At 34.8% G+C, this 17328-nt stretch overlaps 1 protein-coding gene across 7 annotated transcripts in view; it reads left to right on the top strand.

The window, feature by feature from the left end:
• The window catches only part of pigg (phosphatidylinositol glycan anchor biosynthesis class G (EMM blood group)), a 218338-nt gene that overhangs the window by 45920 nt on the left and 155090 nt on the right, over positions 1–17328 (top strand). For all 7 annotated transcript variants that reach the window (XR_012390142.1, XR_012390141.1, XM_073922448.1 and 4 more), the window contains exon 5: positions 13421–13559. Coding sequence is in view for 5 of the 7 variants with exons in the window: in XM_073922448.1 (XP_073778549.1) it covers positions 13421–13559 (139 nt within the window). In the remaining 2 variants the exon portion in view is untranslated. The remainder of the gene's footprint in view (positions 1–13420; positions 13560–17328) is intronic.

Raw genomic sequence — 17328 nt, 5'->3', positions numbered from 1 at the left:
GCGCTGTTTTTAACCTCTAAAAATCAATGCAAGTGAATGAGAAAGGAAGTATTGGGCCAAAAAGATTCTATAGGGCAAGAATAAAGTTTAATTTAGAATGTCATTCATTCATTTTCTTGTCGGCTTAGTCCCTTTATTAATCCAGGGTCGCCACAGCGGAATGAACCGCCAACTTATCCAGCAAAGTTTTACGCAGCGGATGCCCTTCCAGCCGCAACCCATCTCTGGGAAACATCCACACACACATTCACGCACACACTCATACACTATGGACAATTTAGCCAACCCAATTCGCCTGTACTGCATGCCTTTGGACTGTGGGGGAAACCGGAGCACCCGGAGGAAACCCACGCGAAGGCAGGGAGAACATGCAAACTCCACACAGAAACGCCAACTGAGCCGAGGTTCGAACCAGCGACCTTCTTGCTTTGAGGCGACAGCACTACCTACTGCGCCACTGCGTCGCCTAATTTAGAATGTGAAAAATAAAAAAAGATGAATGAAATTGTCTGAGATTTGCAAGGACATGTGGGTGAGTAATTAACAAGAGAACTAAAGGGCCATGAAACCCCCTCGTTTCAGCAGTGTGTTTTCACACCTCTACTTTGGAAAATTGCAGAAAAGTGGGCGTGTCCAGCTCTGTTTAGGGGGGAGTGTCGGAGGAAGAAAAGAGGCTTTGTATGGGAGTGTCTATTTGGGCGTGCTGTATTTCAGAGTCAAAACACACACACAGGGGAGAATGTGACTGTGTTTACATGGACATCTGTAGTCGAATTATTTGCCAAATTATTAAATGGTGGACTTTAACTGCAGTTTGGCTCTTTCATTCAGGGAATTCATTCATGTCCCTCCCGACAAACGTGATATTTGATTCGAGGCGCTGCTCTAAGCGTGTATTTTTCATGCAATGTTTGATACCGCACGGCGAATGAGAAAAAAAAAACTCAGCATTTCCCGGAAACTTAGATGCACACGGCAGGTAGCGTCAGAAAGCCGTGTGTGTTATTCCGGTCACAAAATCCAACACGATGTTATAGTTTGGTTGTAACTATTAGTGCTAACTATTGCACTCGGTGCAATAGTTTGTTTGATACGAATAAAATACGAACTGAATAAACAAAGAGCACTGGTCGCTCACTTACCAAATCTGTAGAGACAGGACAATCACCAGCAACTAGAGCCGCGTCTTTATTTAGAGGAGACTACAAGCGAATCCGGATCTCAGCGTTTGCAGATGAGAACAGCTCTCGGGTAAACAATAATCCTCCTTAGACACGTAAGTTATTGTTGTTGCGCGTCGCGTACACTGTTAATCCACACGTGAGTCTGAGCTCTCACAGAGAGAAAATGAAAACGAAACTTAACTGCAGCAAACTATAAAAGCAACACTTCACACTTGTTTTGCCAACACAACGTGGCGTCTCTGCCGTCTACACTCTGACAGTAATGAATATTAATGAAGTTGCACAATAGAGCGCGCTGATTGGTTTGAACCAAGCTTTACTCATGCATTAATGCAACACACTGTAAGACGTAATAAGACTCACTCTGGCACAGACGTCCAGTCTGCACGCTGGAATACAGGCTATTATGTCATGGCCGTGACGCAGCTTCAAAAATTCGTTTCAAACCGGAAGTACAAATTTGCTTGAAATAACGCAAAAACAACCAATTTACACTTTTTAGTGAAATATAGGTGTCCTAATAGTGTTTTTAGCAGTGTGGGACACATACACGACTGTCAACAGCTCAAAAAATGTGTTTTGGTGTTTCGTGACCCTTTAACTTTTTTGGGTGCACTCACCCTATAAAATGTCTACTTTGAGAAATGGCAAAATGGCAAAATAAGATGTATTTTACCGGGTCCTTCTGATCTGCCTTTTCTTCTGTGTCAACACCAGCGCTCTGCACAGACCTTGGACACTTTTGCTCGGTTTATATTAAATGGCATATTAATCGATGCCTTTGAAAGGGAGTTATTTAAATGATTGAGCGTTTGCCATGACCTGTGCTTCCTCTTCGGGCTGCGTGACTCTCTCAGACGCTTTCAGTTCTGATTCTCTCTAAAGAGGCTCTTTGCAGGTGCAATTTTCTCTTTACGTGAGGTCTGTGGCCTCGAGCATTATGGGTAAAGCTCCTGGCTCAAGGACAGGACTGGAACGAAAGGCTACGGGAATGATTAATCGACATGCAGAGTTGTGTTGATCCTGCTGTGCGCTCTATTCATTGGCATTAGATTGACTACTAAGAGTACTAATTTTAAGCATATATAGAGCATCCGGAAATGATTCATAGCTTTACTTTATCCACATGTTTTACAGCCTTATTCCAAAATGCCTTTGCCGTGAAGCTCAGGTACATTCTGTTTCCACTGATCATTCTTGAGATGTTTCAGTAGCTTCATTGGAGTTCACCTGTGGTCAATTCAGTTGATTGGACATGATTTGAAAAGGCATACACATGTCTACACAAGGTCCCAGGGTTGACAGTGCTCATAGATTACACTATCGTCACGTTATCCCAGGATTTTTTAGCTCTCTCACACTCTAAAAAATATTGTTGAGACAAAACAAAACAAATTAACGCAACAGTTTGCATTAATATATTCAAGTTACGACAACATCTGACAAAATGAGGTTCAGACAACAAACTTTATCATGTTAGCCAAATCTTTTCCTCTTCAATCAGAGGCATTTTTACTTAGCATAAACTCCATTTTTTAAGTTGAGAACTCAAAAAAATAAGTTGTTTCAAATATTTTTTTTAAATTAAAATTAAAAACAAATCCAGTGTTATGTGCGTAATTGCATGTTTTTAAGTTTAGAACCTCAAATAAATTAAGTAGCTGTAATTGTTTATTTATTTATTTTTTTTTAGCAAATTTACTGTTCATGCTTGTATGAAATACATTTCACAACAGCATTTTTGTTTTTCAGTCTTTTTTTTTTATAAAACAGGTTTTTATTGTTTTACAAAACAAAAACATGTAGTGTTCCATATTATCAGTATAAAAACAGCAAAAAACATCAGTGTGTGGAAAAATACAAAACAACTCCATTTCCAGTTATCAACTCAATTTTTTTGGGTTGCTACAAGTTAAATATTGTTTAAAAGTAATTGACATTTTTGTTTACTTTTAAATTAGCCGAATTTTTAAATTGATGTAATTTTCAATATTTTCCTGTTTTGAAAACTTAATAAAATTATTCTGGCAATTTAAAAGTTTTAATCTAATCAGCATTTAGCATTTAGCATTTAGAATTTTTAAGTTACAATAATGTATTAAACTATGTAGTGGTAACAGACCTCTTGAGTTATTTTTTAGAGTGCAGTGGATGCATATAAATTATAGCGTCGATATTGTTATTGCATTAAAATACACTCACCGGCCACTTTATTAGGCACACCTTACTAGTACCGGGTTGGACCCCTGTTTGCCTTCAGAACTGCCTTAATCCTTCGTGGCACAGATTAAACAAGGTACTGCAAATATTCCTCAGAGATTTCGCTCCATATCGACCTGATAGCATCACGCAGTTGCTTCAGATTTGTCGGCTGCTCATCCATGATGCAAATCTTCCATTCCACCACATCCCATGGTGCTCTATTGGATTGAGATGGTGTGTAAGGGTGTTACACTGTTGAACCTTTCAAATACTCAAGTTCTCTCTCACAGATGCCACTATCATCCTCTGTTCTCCAAGGAATTTGTGGTCTCTCAGTGGATGGATATGAATAATAGCATTAATATCATTTTCAGAATAAAATATAACTCTAGTTTGGAACATGAAATACATGAAGGATGTGTGAATTTTGCTGTTGAACCTTTCAAAGACTCCACAAGTTCCCTCTCTCAGATCACACTATCGTCCCCCGTTCTCCTCTTCAATTAAAACCAGGCCTGTGTTAAAGAATCTCCTGAGGAAGTCTCCTAACCGGCTCTTGCATATTTAAGGGACGGTTCTGGAGCGTTTCTCTCTGCTGCTTTGCAGGGAATCGCTGTACGTGGTAAAAGAGCCGCAGAACTGAACACTGGAGCGTTTAGGGTTTGCTGTCTGTGCCTGTGAAAACTCCTCACAGATTTACAGCTTTTATTTATTTATTTTCTCTCTCCTAAACCTATTCCCCGCATCCCTGCTCTGTTATTTCTCACTCTCTTCGCCTATTTTATCTCTTTCTTTTTTTTTGGGATTTTTATCTTTTCCACTCTACTTGTCTGGAATTCATTACGCTTGTGTGAAAGCATCAGGATTTAAAACTGTATGTGTTTGTTGGTCATAATCCACGTGTGCGATTCTTTCTTCTGTGGAGCACAAAAGGAGATGTTTAAAAGGACGTTCATGCTGCTCTTTTTTTATAAAACAGGATGGCATACAATGAGGAAGCTTCTACACATTCATGGTTTTTTTAAATCCTGCTGCCTACACACAAAGATAATGTGAAGGGGAAAAGCACATCATAAAATCCGTCCCAACACTGTTAAAAAGTGATTAGTTATTTGCAAAAAATTGAGTAAACCCTTTGATTTAAAAGTGACGTGTTGACCTTAAAAAATTTAGCAAACTCGCTGTAACTTGGAACTGTTAAGTCGACTTAATTGTAGAGTTATGAACAGTCTTTTACTTAAGGTTAATGTACTGTTAAGGGTTTACTTACAAGTTTTCTTTTTATGTATGTTTATTTATGTATTTATTTAGTTTAATTTGATGAAATGATTTTCATTAGTTAAAATTTGGTGTTTGAGCATTTATATCTGGTTTTTATTGCGTTTTATAATTTTTTTTCTTTTTAATATGTCTCTATAACTTAATTTTTAGTGTTAGCTTTAGTAATTTTACCTTATTTCAGAAAGTTTTTTTGTTAATTTATGTTGATTTGTTTAAGTGATGACTCATTTTATCGAAATAGAATCATTCTGAAAACGTAGCCCTTTCTGGAGATGGCGAAATATGTAGCCAGAAGTACGTATGGCTGGATTTTGTGTTTAATAAGAACTACCGCTATGTTGCCATTCCTTTTTGCGCATACCAGCTGACTGCTAACCTCCATGTGGACTGCTTTCCTGCTGTTTGATCCAGTTTGCACAGTTTTCGTCAGCTGACTTAAGACGCAGAGATTAGTTGACCACGACGATAGGGTTTGAGCAAAGAACAGTTCCAAAAGTCAGGTAAGACAAAAGCCAAAAATTAAAATAAACAAGTAAATAACAGGGTGAGAATGTGGTGAAATCTGAAAATGTTGTTACAAAAACATATAAGGGCTTTTCTTTTTCTGGATTTCTTTTTAAAACTGTTGGTTGGATTTAGGGAAGTGGGTGGGCGCTGGTCAATCGTTGCTTTTGAAAACACTATTGGTTGGGTTTAGGGAGGGTGGAGGGTGGGTCAGTTAATCGGTCAGTCAGTCAGTCGACAGCGTCCTCTGATGGAATAACGCAGCAACAGTAGGCGCAAATTTGAGATTTGAGATCTGAAAAACTGAACACAACGGCCTCTGGTGGATTTGCCAAAACAAAAACTGCAAAAAAAAACTTAGCTCCTAGGACATATTGGGCACTCTTCAAGAAAAGGGAATATAGGGGTAGGGTTTCAGAAACTCTAACTTTTAACTAGATTTTTATTTGAATGTCTTCCGAAAACTGTTTTCCAAGAACTTTTGTTTTTATTTTATTTTTATTTAGTTGTGTTTCACTTTGCTTTTAGTTTTTTGTTTAAGCTTAGCTTTTTTTTTCATTTAATTTGTTTTGTTTTGTATGAGTTTTTATTTTATTTTAATTTCACTTGTTTTGTTTAACTTTGTTTGTTTTGTTTTTTTGTTTAGTTTTTCTTGTTTTGTTTTGCTTGTGTTCCACTTTGTTTTGTTTTTTATTTCACTTTGCTTGTTTTGTTTTTGTGTAGCTTTGATTGTTTTGTTTTTTCGTTTGTTCTTGTTTAGCTTGTTTTGTTTTGTATTGCATTGTTTTTTGTTTCTTTTCATTTTATTTGTTTTGTTTTTTGTTTCCTTTCATTTTATATGTTTTGTCTTGAATGAGTTTTGATTTTCTTTTTGTTTTATTTTGTGTTGTATTGTTTTTTTTATTATTTTCATTTCAGTTGTTTTGTTTTTTGTTTCTTTTCATTTTGTATGTTTTGATTTGTATGAGTTTTGATTTTCTTTTTGTTTTGTTTTGCTTGTTTTGTTTCACTTTTAATTGTTTAGTTTTTTGTTTTGTTTTGTATGAGTTTTTATCTTATTTTGTTTTGTATTGTATTGTTTTTTGTTTCTTTTCATTTCAGTTGTTTTGTTTTAACTTTGTCTTGTTTCACTTGTTTTGTTTCTCTTTGATTGTTTAATATTTTTTTTGTTTGGCTTTGCTAGTTTTGCTTTTTTGTTTTGTTTTGGTTCTTTTTGTTTCATCTCATTTTATTTCATTTCATTTCATTTGGTTTTACCTTGCTATGCTTGTTTTACTTTGTACTGCAAACTTGTTTAAATCTCAGAGATGGCAACTTGACAACTATATGAAGTCCTCTGAAGTCAAACGAGGTTCGTGCACAGCAGTTCTTAAAAATAAAAACTTAAAATGTCTCGGTTATTAACTATAAGCCCTTTTTATTCCATCTTGGCTGGCCACTTTTCAATATGTGCATATACAAATGCTATTTAGATGGAAAAGATTACAATTAGAAAGGAGCGTTCCACCTGTTATTTCCCACAAAAGAAAGAAAGAGTCGTATGGTTCAGATCGGCGTGAGGATTGAATAAATAATGACTCACTTTGGCTCAACTATTCATTTAAGCCGTGTGTAATTCCTCAGGTTTTCTTCTGAAAGCTGCCCGCGGTGCTATTAAAATGGCAGGTGGCATCTGTTATTCGTCTACCTTTTTTTTTTTATCCCATTTCCACATTTTATTCATTTTTCTCTCAGCTTGCTCCTCGAACCAAATCACTCGATCCTGAAGTCAGAAATCAATTCTGCGCTTTTACGTAACATTCAGCTCTTCCATTAACAGCGGGCCTGATTCACACTCTTCTCTCTACAAATCATACTGATAAATTCATACGCATCTCTATTTTATTGCGCTCATTTCCGCAATGAAGTCTGAATCTCTCTGCTGTTTAAAAGAGCTCCCAGAGGCGGCTTGATGTTGAATCATATTTTTTTAAAGCTGCTTTTAGTGTCGCCTTTCTTTATTAGTTTTGTGCTGCTTTAAGCTTTCTGCTATTAAATCACAAGGGCAAATACTTTATTTTCAATGCGTTTTCATGATAAGACACAGGGAGTAACAGTAAATCACCTTATGAAGGAGGGAATTTTTATATCACATTATTTATTTTCTTTGCTTTGTTGGCTGTTGTTTATCCTCCTTAACTCTGTGATATAAACACTATGTTACTGTCTCATCCATCTCCATTATTGTAGCTCGATGTGATGTTTATTTCTGACTCGTTGCAGAAAACTGAGTGCTTTAAAAATGGCACAAACTAACAGGCATTGTGGGACCTCCAAAATGCCCTTTATAGGTGGCTGTACTTGAGCCTTTACCGAATAGACATTCAGGCAGGATTTGACAATTTAGGAACGTGTTTTATTATGATGTAATACAGAGGTTTGTGTTTATTTATTTTTTCCTGTTATTATTTTTGACATTTTTTTCCACACCAATAGACTTGACAGTAATATTTCAACATTATTTAAATGCTATGTTTGTTTATCCACCAGAGGCCGCTGTGTACATGTCTGCGTATCTTAACTCCATTCTTCATTCATTCACTTTCCTTCGGCTTAGTCCCTTTATTCATTAGGTGTCGACACGGCGGAATGAACTGGCAACTTATCCAGCATATTTTTTACACAGCGGATGACCTTTCAGCTGCAACCCAGTACTGGGAAGTATCCATACACACTCATTTACACACATACACTATGGCCAATTTAGTTTATTCAGTTCACCTATGGTGCATGTGTTTGGACTGGGGGAAACCGGAGCACCCGGAGGAAACCCACGCCAACACGGAGAGCCAGCGACCTTCTTGCTGTGAGTTGACGGCGCTACCCACTGCGCCACCCCATCGTCTCAGATGCATTCAAATGCATATAAATAATCTGCCTTGCTTACTTTATTTCCATTCATGGTATGGCAGAAAAGTTTTCGTGATTATTACGTCAGAATAAGAGTGCAGTTCCTAGCCTTATCAACCCAAGTAGCAACTTTTTTTTTTAGGATTTGCAAAGAAACTGAGATTAAAAGATCTGTTCCAACTCTGTGTGATCATCTGCACCTCAAGACTTTTACAAATTAAAAACTTTTTAAAAACGGTGCTTGTTTGTAATAAACAAAGGACAGTAAAATTGATATGTAAATTTTACCGCTAGACTCACATAGGGCTCTATTTTAAAGATCTAGGCACATAGTCTAAAGCGCAGGGCGCAAAAGCATTAAGGGCATGTCCGAATCCACTTTTGCTATTTTAATCCTAGAAAAATACGCACTGCAACGCGGCTCATGGTCTAACAGGGTTGTGCTTATTCTCCTAATGAGTTAGGGGTGTGTTTTGAGAATAAACCAATCAGAGTCTCATCTCCCATTCCCTTTAAGAGTCATTTGCGTCACGCCATAACGCATTTGCTATTTACATGGCAGACTTTGTAAGTGGAAAAACTGAGCGCTTCACTAGCAAGAAAAGAGTTAAACAGAGCATCTGCAGCGCAAGGATAAAGAATAAGCCTCCTCCATTCGGCCTTTATTTTCACTTTCTCTTTCTCTCTTTCGGAAACGGTGTTGTAGCCTACATAATTAATTTAGCTTGTTAAGCACAAAGATTTATTTCTAAACTATTGCTAAATTCAGTTCTAATTTCCAGAAATCGAATAAATGAGCAATAATAACGAAGTGTGTTCAAAAAACAGTTATAAACAAACACACATGCTGTTCTTACGCCGGATATGAATCAAAACCTAACAGGTGGACAATCTAAGCTTGTTTTTAATAAAACAAATATAAATATGGATATAATAAATAATACTATTAGAAATAATAACATTATACCAAAGCAAATTGTCATGAATAAACTGAAAAAGCCCTGGGGATAAAGAAGACATGAAGGTATGTTTTTTTTTTTTTTTTTTTTGGTATTTTAAGTGGAAAATAATAATTTTTAGAACATTTTAATCTTTTGATTTTTTTTTATTTGTAAAGATATTTATCCGCTGTCGCCACTGGCTTGCATGGGTCAGGATCGGTAGAGCTACGCATCGATGAATTTGCTCTTCAGTGTTTGGACGCTCAGTAATGACTAGGGCCAGACGGAATCTGCGGACGTTTTTTGCTATTTCTGCGGAGAATTTTGGCAAAAATCTGCGGATTTCTGCGGAATTATTTTGGGAGTATCCAACTGAGCATCATAACTAAAACCTTAATATATTAAATAAAAAGTAATAAATTACTGAATAAAAACTGAATAGATTCAGATTTACACATTTACTCAAGTAAATAAACAGAATTAATAATGGGCTAAAAATCTGCAGAATTCTGTGGAAAATCTGCGGAATTCTGAGCGTGCAGATTCCATGTGGGCCTAGTAATGACTTTAAAAAACACTGAACTGAGCTAAACTGAACTGAACTTAAACACTAAAAACTGAACTACCCTGATCCAGTTACTATGACAATTTATGTGAACCTGCTTTGACACAATCTACATTGTAAAAGCGCTATACAAATAAAGCTGCATTGAATTGAATTGATATTTGCGTATTGCTGTACATCCTGCTTGTTTTAAGCAATGTGTAAGCGATGCGCACGACTAACGTGCTCTGCGCTGGACTTTAGAGGAGCTCTCAGCTGATCTATTGCGAAGTCTGTTTTAGTTCCTCAAAATAGCAATGCACCAGCAATGCGCCTTAACACACTTCTTTTCTAGCCCGAAACACCCATCAGTCCACAAACATGTCGGAAAACTGCTAAATTAAGGTTGCGTTGGGCTGAAAATAGCGTTGGGGCAAACATGTCTTGCGCCGGGTGTATGATAGGGCCCATAGTGTCAGTACAACTATACGAGGATGCTTCAAACATGCAGCAGAAGTCCGGGTTTTTGAACATTAAATCAGGTTTATTTTGTACAGTAGCATAATAGATATCCAAATAGCAATGTATATTAGCTTGTATCTTTTATATATTAACTTGTAACTTTATTCAGTACTATATTATATCAATCTTAATCCATGCCTTTTCTAGATGATGATGTGTTTGGCCAGATTGTGATTTTCATATTAGCTAATTTACCGTTTGCGTTTTCCCGCCGCCATGACTTTAATCACACCTGTCAGCGCATGCTATTATTTCCCCACACCGCTGGAGGGATAAAAGGCCATGAGTGAGGCGGGGTTTTAAATGGCTTTACTCACACGGCTTGTCATTAGCATGCATTAACTCGGGGCGGGAGAAAAGGGGAGTCATTAGCATACGTTTAGTGGCCTCATGCATATTTGAACCGCTGTGAACTGAGGACTTGTTGTTAGCGTAGCATCATTAGCACGGTGTTAGCGTTCGGAGCGATGGCCAGCCAGCTGTGAGTGTGTCGGTATGAGGCGCAGGAGTGAGTGTTTGGAGTGTGTGTGTACGTCCCTGAGTGAACGCAGAGGGAATCAAGTGGCCCGACACACTCACGGACTCTTTGATGTGAAACAGAGCTGATCGTCCCTGCGTCCCTGATGGCAGAGGCAGAGAGACGGAGACACACACACACACACACACTCACACACGTCCCTGCGGCTTAGCGTTAAAACCTCAGTGATTTGCTCCAGTGGAGAGGAGAGCAATGCAGCATCTCTTCCACCGTCTGAAAAAGAAACACATGGTACACACAAACACACAGCAGAATTTACAAAAGCTGACAAAATAATATGATTATTTATAGCGCATAGCTGTTGAATGCTTGATTTCAATTGGCTGATGAGCATTCTAAGGTGTGAATTGACCGTATCGCTTCACCAAAGTAGTATTAAAGCTAAAATGGACAAACAAACACGTTAAATTAAAGTTATTTCGCAGTCCACAACAGTCCAAAAATCTATTTAAAACAAAAAAAGAAGGCTTTGGGTGACGTGTGGAAGAAATTAGTCCCACACACACACATAGCCAGGCTTCCCTATAAGCGAACTAAGCTGCTGCTTAGGGCCCTGCCGCCACTAGGGGGCCCTTAACAACCAGTTAGTAGTGCGAGCCGTTTCCTTGCTGAAATCGCTTTTATTGGCATTTTATAAATGATCTCCATTGACGGTGCTTTAGTACTTAAGTATTTATAAATTTTCACTGAAAAGAAAAGAAAAAAAAAATCACAGTTTGAAATTGTTTTCGTGCGAAGGTCATGTGATCAACAGGAAGCTCGCAACATCTTGTTTCTCATTTGCGTTCTGTGTAACCTGCAAGACCTGACTGGTCAACACAAGAACATGAATCCGTGCACAGACACAGCCATGGCCTTTGCTTCGTTGCCTTCCCCATTTATATACCTGATATATTTTGGAAATCGGACTGCGAAAATGAAATGAAATTAACGATATTCCTTAGGCGTAAATGATGATGAGAAGAGACAAGCACAAAATCATTTTCAGCATCGCTTTTAAGTGCTAACGATGCTGTTAAAGACATAGTCTTATATAGAGTTGCAGAGAGAGCTTAACGCTCTGCAGTTTAAGAAAGCACATGCAATTACAAAAAACACCAGCAAATAAAGAAACGATCTTCATCAATTTGACAACACACATGTTGCAAATTCTCACAGCACAAACAACTGAAGAAACTTGCTGCAAATTTTGTTTTGTTGTTTTTTGTTTTTGTTTTGTTTTTTGTTTAGTTTTTTTGTTGTTGTTTTGCTTTGTTTTCTGTTTTGTTTTACTTTTTGTTCGATTTGTTCTGTTGTGTTTTGTTGTTTTGTTTTGTTTTTGTTAGCTTTTTTGTTATGTTGTGTATTTTATTTTTGTTGTGTGTTTTTTGTTATGTTGTGTTTTTTTGTTTTATTTTTGTTTTGTTTATTTTATTGTTGTTGTTTTGTTTTTGTTTTTTGTTTTGTTATTTTTTTGTTTGGCTTTTTTGTTTAGTTTATATTTATATATACACTTGTAGTCAGAATTATTAGCCCCCCTATTTATTATTCCCCAATTTCTGTTTAACAGAGAGATGATTTTTTTAGAGCACATTTCTAAACATAATAGATTTAATAACTCATTTCTAATAATTGATTTATTTTATTTTTGCCATGATGACAGTAAATAATATTTTACTTGTTATTTTTCAAGACACTTCTATACAGCTTAAAGTCACATTTAAAGGCTTAACTAGGTAAATTAGGGTAACTATGCAAGGGTAATTAGGCAAGTTATTGTATAATGATGTTTTTTCTGTAAAAATTCGGTAAAAAAATTGCTTAAAGGGGATAATAAAAAATGGCATTTAAAAAAACTTAAAACTGCTTATATTTTAGCCGAAATAAAACAAATAAGACTTTCTCAAGAAGACAAAATATTATCAGACATACTGTGAAAATTTCCTTGCTCTAGGAAATATTTAATAAGGGGGGGGGGGTAATTATTCTGACTTCAACCTATATATATATATATATATATATATATATATATATATATATATATATATATATATATATATATATATATATATATATATATATATATATATATATATGTATGTATATTGTTTTTTTAATTGGTAATTGGATTCAGAATTTTTCTGATACCAGTAAAACACTTTCAGTTTTTTTTTTTTTTTAGTTTTTTTACTGTAGTTATTTTCTTCAACATAAAGGATGCAGATGTCTTTTAGAGCTTAGTTCTGGAGCACTAAAAGCTTCTGGTCATTATAATTTCTTAGCAATAACATGAGAGGCGGTTTAGCTTGACAGTGATTTGTTGTTCCATAACAACATATTAGAATTTTTCGAAGCTAATTTATGATTTGCTCTTCCTGTCACCTTGACTTAAGACACATCTGTCAGGCATTGCTATTATTTTAGCACACTGCTGGCAGATTGCAGGCTGCAAGTGACTCAGCATTTTTAATTGCCTTTATTTGTGGAGCTTGTCATAAAAAATAAAAAAAAAGATCAGCGGAAATATGGTTTGTTTTTATGGTGGTTGTTACATTTATTTTCATGGTAATATTGTCAAGATTGTCTTACATATGACACGATGTCAAATAATAAATTAAATAAGCATTTTTATTTATTTAGGATTTGAATCTGTAGAAGGTGAAAGTATGAGCAAAGCCAATGTAATATATAGCTATGTTGCTAAATAAAAGTCCACTTGAAAATCCAAAATTTAGTTTTTAGAACTATATATTTTTTTGTTTTATTCTGTAAACTCCTTTCTTCCATTTATGTCTTTAATTTTCATTTGTCTTATCGGTTTTTTGTTATTTGTTAGGAGTCTGAAGGGACGCTGCCCAACTTACTAGTTGTGTGTGGAGATCACGGCATGTCTGAAACCGGCAGCCATGGAGGATCATCAGAACAGGAGATCAACACCGCGCTTGTGCTCATAAGCCCCGCCTTCAGGAGGAAAGGTGAGCAGTGATTGGTCATTGGACAACGGTGGTTTGTTTTGTAGCCTGTCAAAAAAAAAAAAAAAAGAAATATATATATAAATGTTAGTTTTTCTTTTATATTTTCTTTTACCTTGCTTTGCTTTTGATTAGCTTTTGTTTTGCTTGTTTAGTTTCACTTTTGTTTTGTTAACCTTGTTTTGTTTAGGTTTTGCTTTTTTCATTTTAATTGTTTTGTTTCGCTATTGTTTCCCTTGCTTTGTTTTGTCTATCTTTTGTTTCTCTTTTATTTTGTTTTGCATTTCTTTGCTTTGGTTTTGTTTGTATTGTTTCACTTTTGTTTTGTTTTGCTTTTGTTTGTTTTTTTACTTTGCTTTTGTTTTGTCTTTTTCACTTTTTGTTTTTTTCTCTTGTTTGGTTTTGTTTTCCTTTTGTTTCTCTTTTATTTTGTTTAGCTTTGCTTTTGTTTTGTTTGTATTGTTTCATTTTTTTTTTCATTTCACTTTGCTTTGCTTTTGTTTCACTTTAGTTTCATTTTGTTTCTCTTTTCTTTCACTTTACTTTGATTTTGTTTCACATTTGTTTTGTTTTGCTTTTGTTTTGTTTTGTTTTCCAGGGTTCCACACAATTCCTTCACGTTAACCCAACACAAATCTATTAAGTTAACTTTTTTAATCTATTAAGTTAAATTGTTTTAACAAATTTAAATAGATTGAGCTTAAAACAATTAAATTGACCCTTTGAAAAACCTAATTGGGTTGTTTCAATTCATTTAAAAAAAAAAAGTAGTTTGAACAAGCACCAAAAGTCTTTTTTGTGTGTGTAGAATAAAACACATTTTATACATTGACTCAAATCCACACCTATGATTTTTTAAAAAAAGTTCCTCCGAACATAAAACCTCAGCATCTTTTTACTGAACTTCAAGAGAAGCGTTTTGGAGGATTTTCCATCGATCTTTCAAACGGCACACTTTCTTTTGTTCGAAGCTGGAGTTATTTTAAGCCTAAGGCTGTATATTTGAAATCCAAGTTCTTCAGTAAAGCATATCGGACGGACTTAGTGCAACCCATACACCAAAAATTCCTCCCACAATTGCTAAGCCTTGTCCAATAATTGCCGCATGACAGATATCCCAGCTAAAAAGGCCTCTAATAGTCCCTGCAAAGAAGCTTTAGCACAATAACCATTCTGTAAATCGCTCCTCAGACTGAGTTGGCGTGACTTGAAGCGATGATTTGTCTTCTTTATCTCGCTTTAAATCCGACTGACAGATAACAAGCAGCATTATGCACAGATGCATTTAAGAGAACGGATGTGTTTGTGAGGCTGAACGTGTCTTTGCTGGAGCTGATGCAGCACTTAATGATGCTATTTACACTTTTTCTTTTTTCTTTTTACCGATGCACAATAAACAGAAAGCTACAGAATCAAAGGCAAGGGGCTGCACTGTAAAAAATGACTTTTTGATAAGTCATGGAAATTAATGTTTTATGTTACCTTAACTTAAAAGTTTTTACTTCATATTTGAAATCATTTTCAATTTTATTTAATATTTTTATTCAGATTGACTAATGTTGTGAAAGCTGGCTAAAGTTGAGACTAGAAATTTAGATTTGATTGAATAAAATTTAAGGCAATAAGATTTATTTTTAATAGTGTGCGGAATATGACGAAATACAATTGAAGTCAAAATTATTAGCCCTCCTGTAAAATTGTTAAATATTTTCCAAATGCTGTTTAACAGCGATAATAATATATTTTTAAACAATTTTAACAAATTTAAACAATAAACCATTTTTTAGTCTTTGCCATGGTAACATTGTAAAATATATTTACTTATTTTATTTAAATTTGTTAGATTTGATTTATTTATTTATTTTATTTTATTATAATATATTTAATTTTATTTTTATTAGTTTTATTAAAAATTGTTTTATTTTTTTATTTTATGGCTTAATAAATGTATTTTAATTTCTTTTTAGTTTTTTTTTACTATTACTATTTTTCTAGTTATTTTCTAGTATACTTGGAGGTATAAAGTATTCATCTTAAAGTGCAATTTATAGGCTTGACTAAATTGTTTTGTTTTGTTTTTGTGTTTTGTTTCACTTGTTTTGTTTAACTTTTGTTTTGTTTCGCTTGTTTTGTTTCACTTGTTTTGTTTTGTTTAGCTTGTTTTTTCAGTTTGTTTTGTTTCACTTTTGTTTTGTATAATTTTTTTTATTTTGTTTTGCTTCGCTCTTTTGTTTTTTGTGTTTTGTTTCACTTGTTTTGTTTCACTTGTTTTGTTTAACTTTTGTTTTGTTTCGCTTGTTTTGTTTCACTTGTTTTGTTTTGTTTAGCTTGTTTTTTCAGTTTGTTTTGTTTCGCTTTTGTTTTGTATAATTTTTTTTATTTTGTTTTGCTTCGCTCTTTTGTTTTTTGTGTTTTGTTTCACTTTTGTTTTGTTTTGCTTGTTTTTTCTCTTGTTTTGCTTGTTTTTTTTTCACTTGTTTTGTTATGCTTGGTTTGCTTTGCTTGTTTTGTTTGGCTTGTTTTGTTGTGTTGTGCTTATTTGTTTCACTTTTTTGTTTTGCTTGTTTTGTTTCACTTGTTTTGTTTTGTTTTGGTTGCTTTTCTGCTTTTTTGTTTTGCTTGTTTTGGTGTGCTTGTTTTGTTTAGCTTTTTTGTATCTTTTTTTGTTTTGTTTTGTTTTTTTGTTTTGTTTTGCTTGTTTTTTTCGCTTGTTTTGTTTTGCTTGTTTTGTTTTGCTTGTTTTGTTGTGCTTGTTTGTTTCACTTGTTTGTTTTGCTTGTTTTTTTGCTTTTTTTTTTTGCTTATTTTGTTTAGCTTTTGTGTAGCTTTTGTCTATTGCTTATATACTTTGCTTAAGAGGGCTAATAATTGACCTTAAAATGGCTTTATAAAATTAAACTTTTTGTTTTAGCCGAAATAAAACAAGTAAAACTTTCTCCAGAAGAAAAACTAATATAGGAAATACTGTGAAAAATGTCTTGCTTTGAATTTCCCCCCCCCAAAAAAAACACTAGAGGACTAATATTCTTGTTTTCATCTGAATATCGTGCTATAAGGTTTTTGTCATGACGCCCTAGCACATGAAAAGCAAACTGTAGTGATTACTTGTAAGCTCACAACACAGAATAACACTTAAATCAATTAGAGTTGCATTTTTCACATCAGCGTTAATGACTGTGCAAGATATTCTTAGATTGTGCAAGGCTGTTCGCATCTGTTCATCTGCTCCACAGTTATTTCAACCATTCTTGCAGTTTTCACGCAGTATTTAGGAGTTTTTGGCACACAAATGTGATCAGCTTTTGTTAGAGCTCAAAGTGTAGTTATTTTTTTTCCACATAATCAGGACCTTTTCCCCTGTGCACTGATGAAGGGCAATTATTTTACAGAAAACAGCTTGCTGTTTCGCACTTTTCTTTGCCTGCAAATTTGCAGTTATTTGCAATCTTTTTCTGCTTTTTTGCTTTTTTTATTCTTGATGTAGATCAAGTCAACCTTTCTTGTGGCAGAAAAAGACAGAAAATGTATTATTATTTTTTCTGTATTATTATTATTCATTTATTCATTCATTCATTTACTTTCTTTACTTAGTCCCTTTATTAATCTGGGGTCGACACAGCAGAATGAACCGGCAACATATTCAGCATATGTTTTACGCCGCAGATGACCTTCCGGCTGCAACCCATCACTGGGAAACCTCCATACACACTCATTTATACACATATGGACAATTTAGCTTACCTAATACACCTTTACCACATCTTTGGACTGT

Source organism: Danio rerio, chromosome 14, assembly GCF_049306965.1.
Source record: "Danio rerio strain Tuebingen ecotype United States chromosome 14, GRCz12tu, whole genome shotgun sequence".
NCBI classification, from domain to species: domain Eukaryota; kingdom Metazoa; phylum Chordata; class Actinopteri; order Cypriniformes; family Danionidae; genus Danio; species Danio rerio.
Note: the sequence above shows the minus strand (reverse complement) of the source record. Positions and strands in the feature narration are given on the sequence as shown.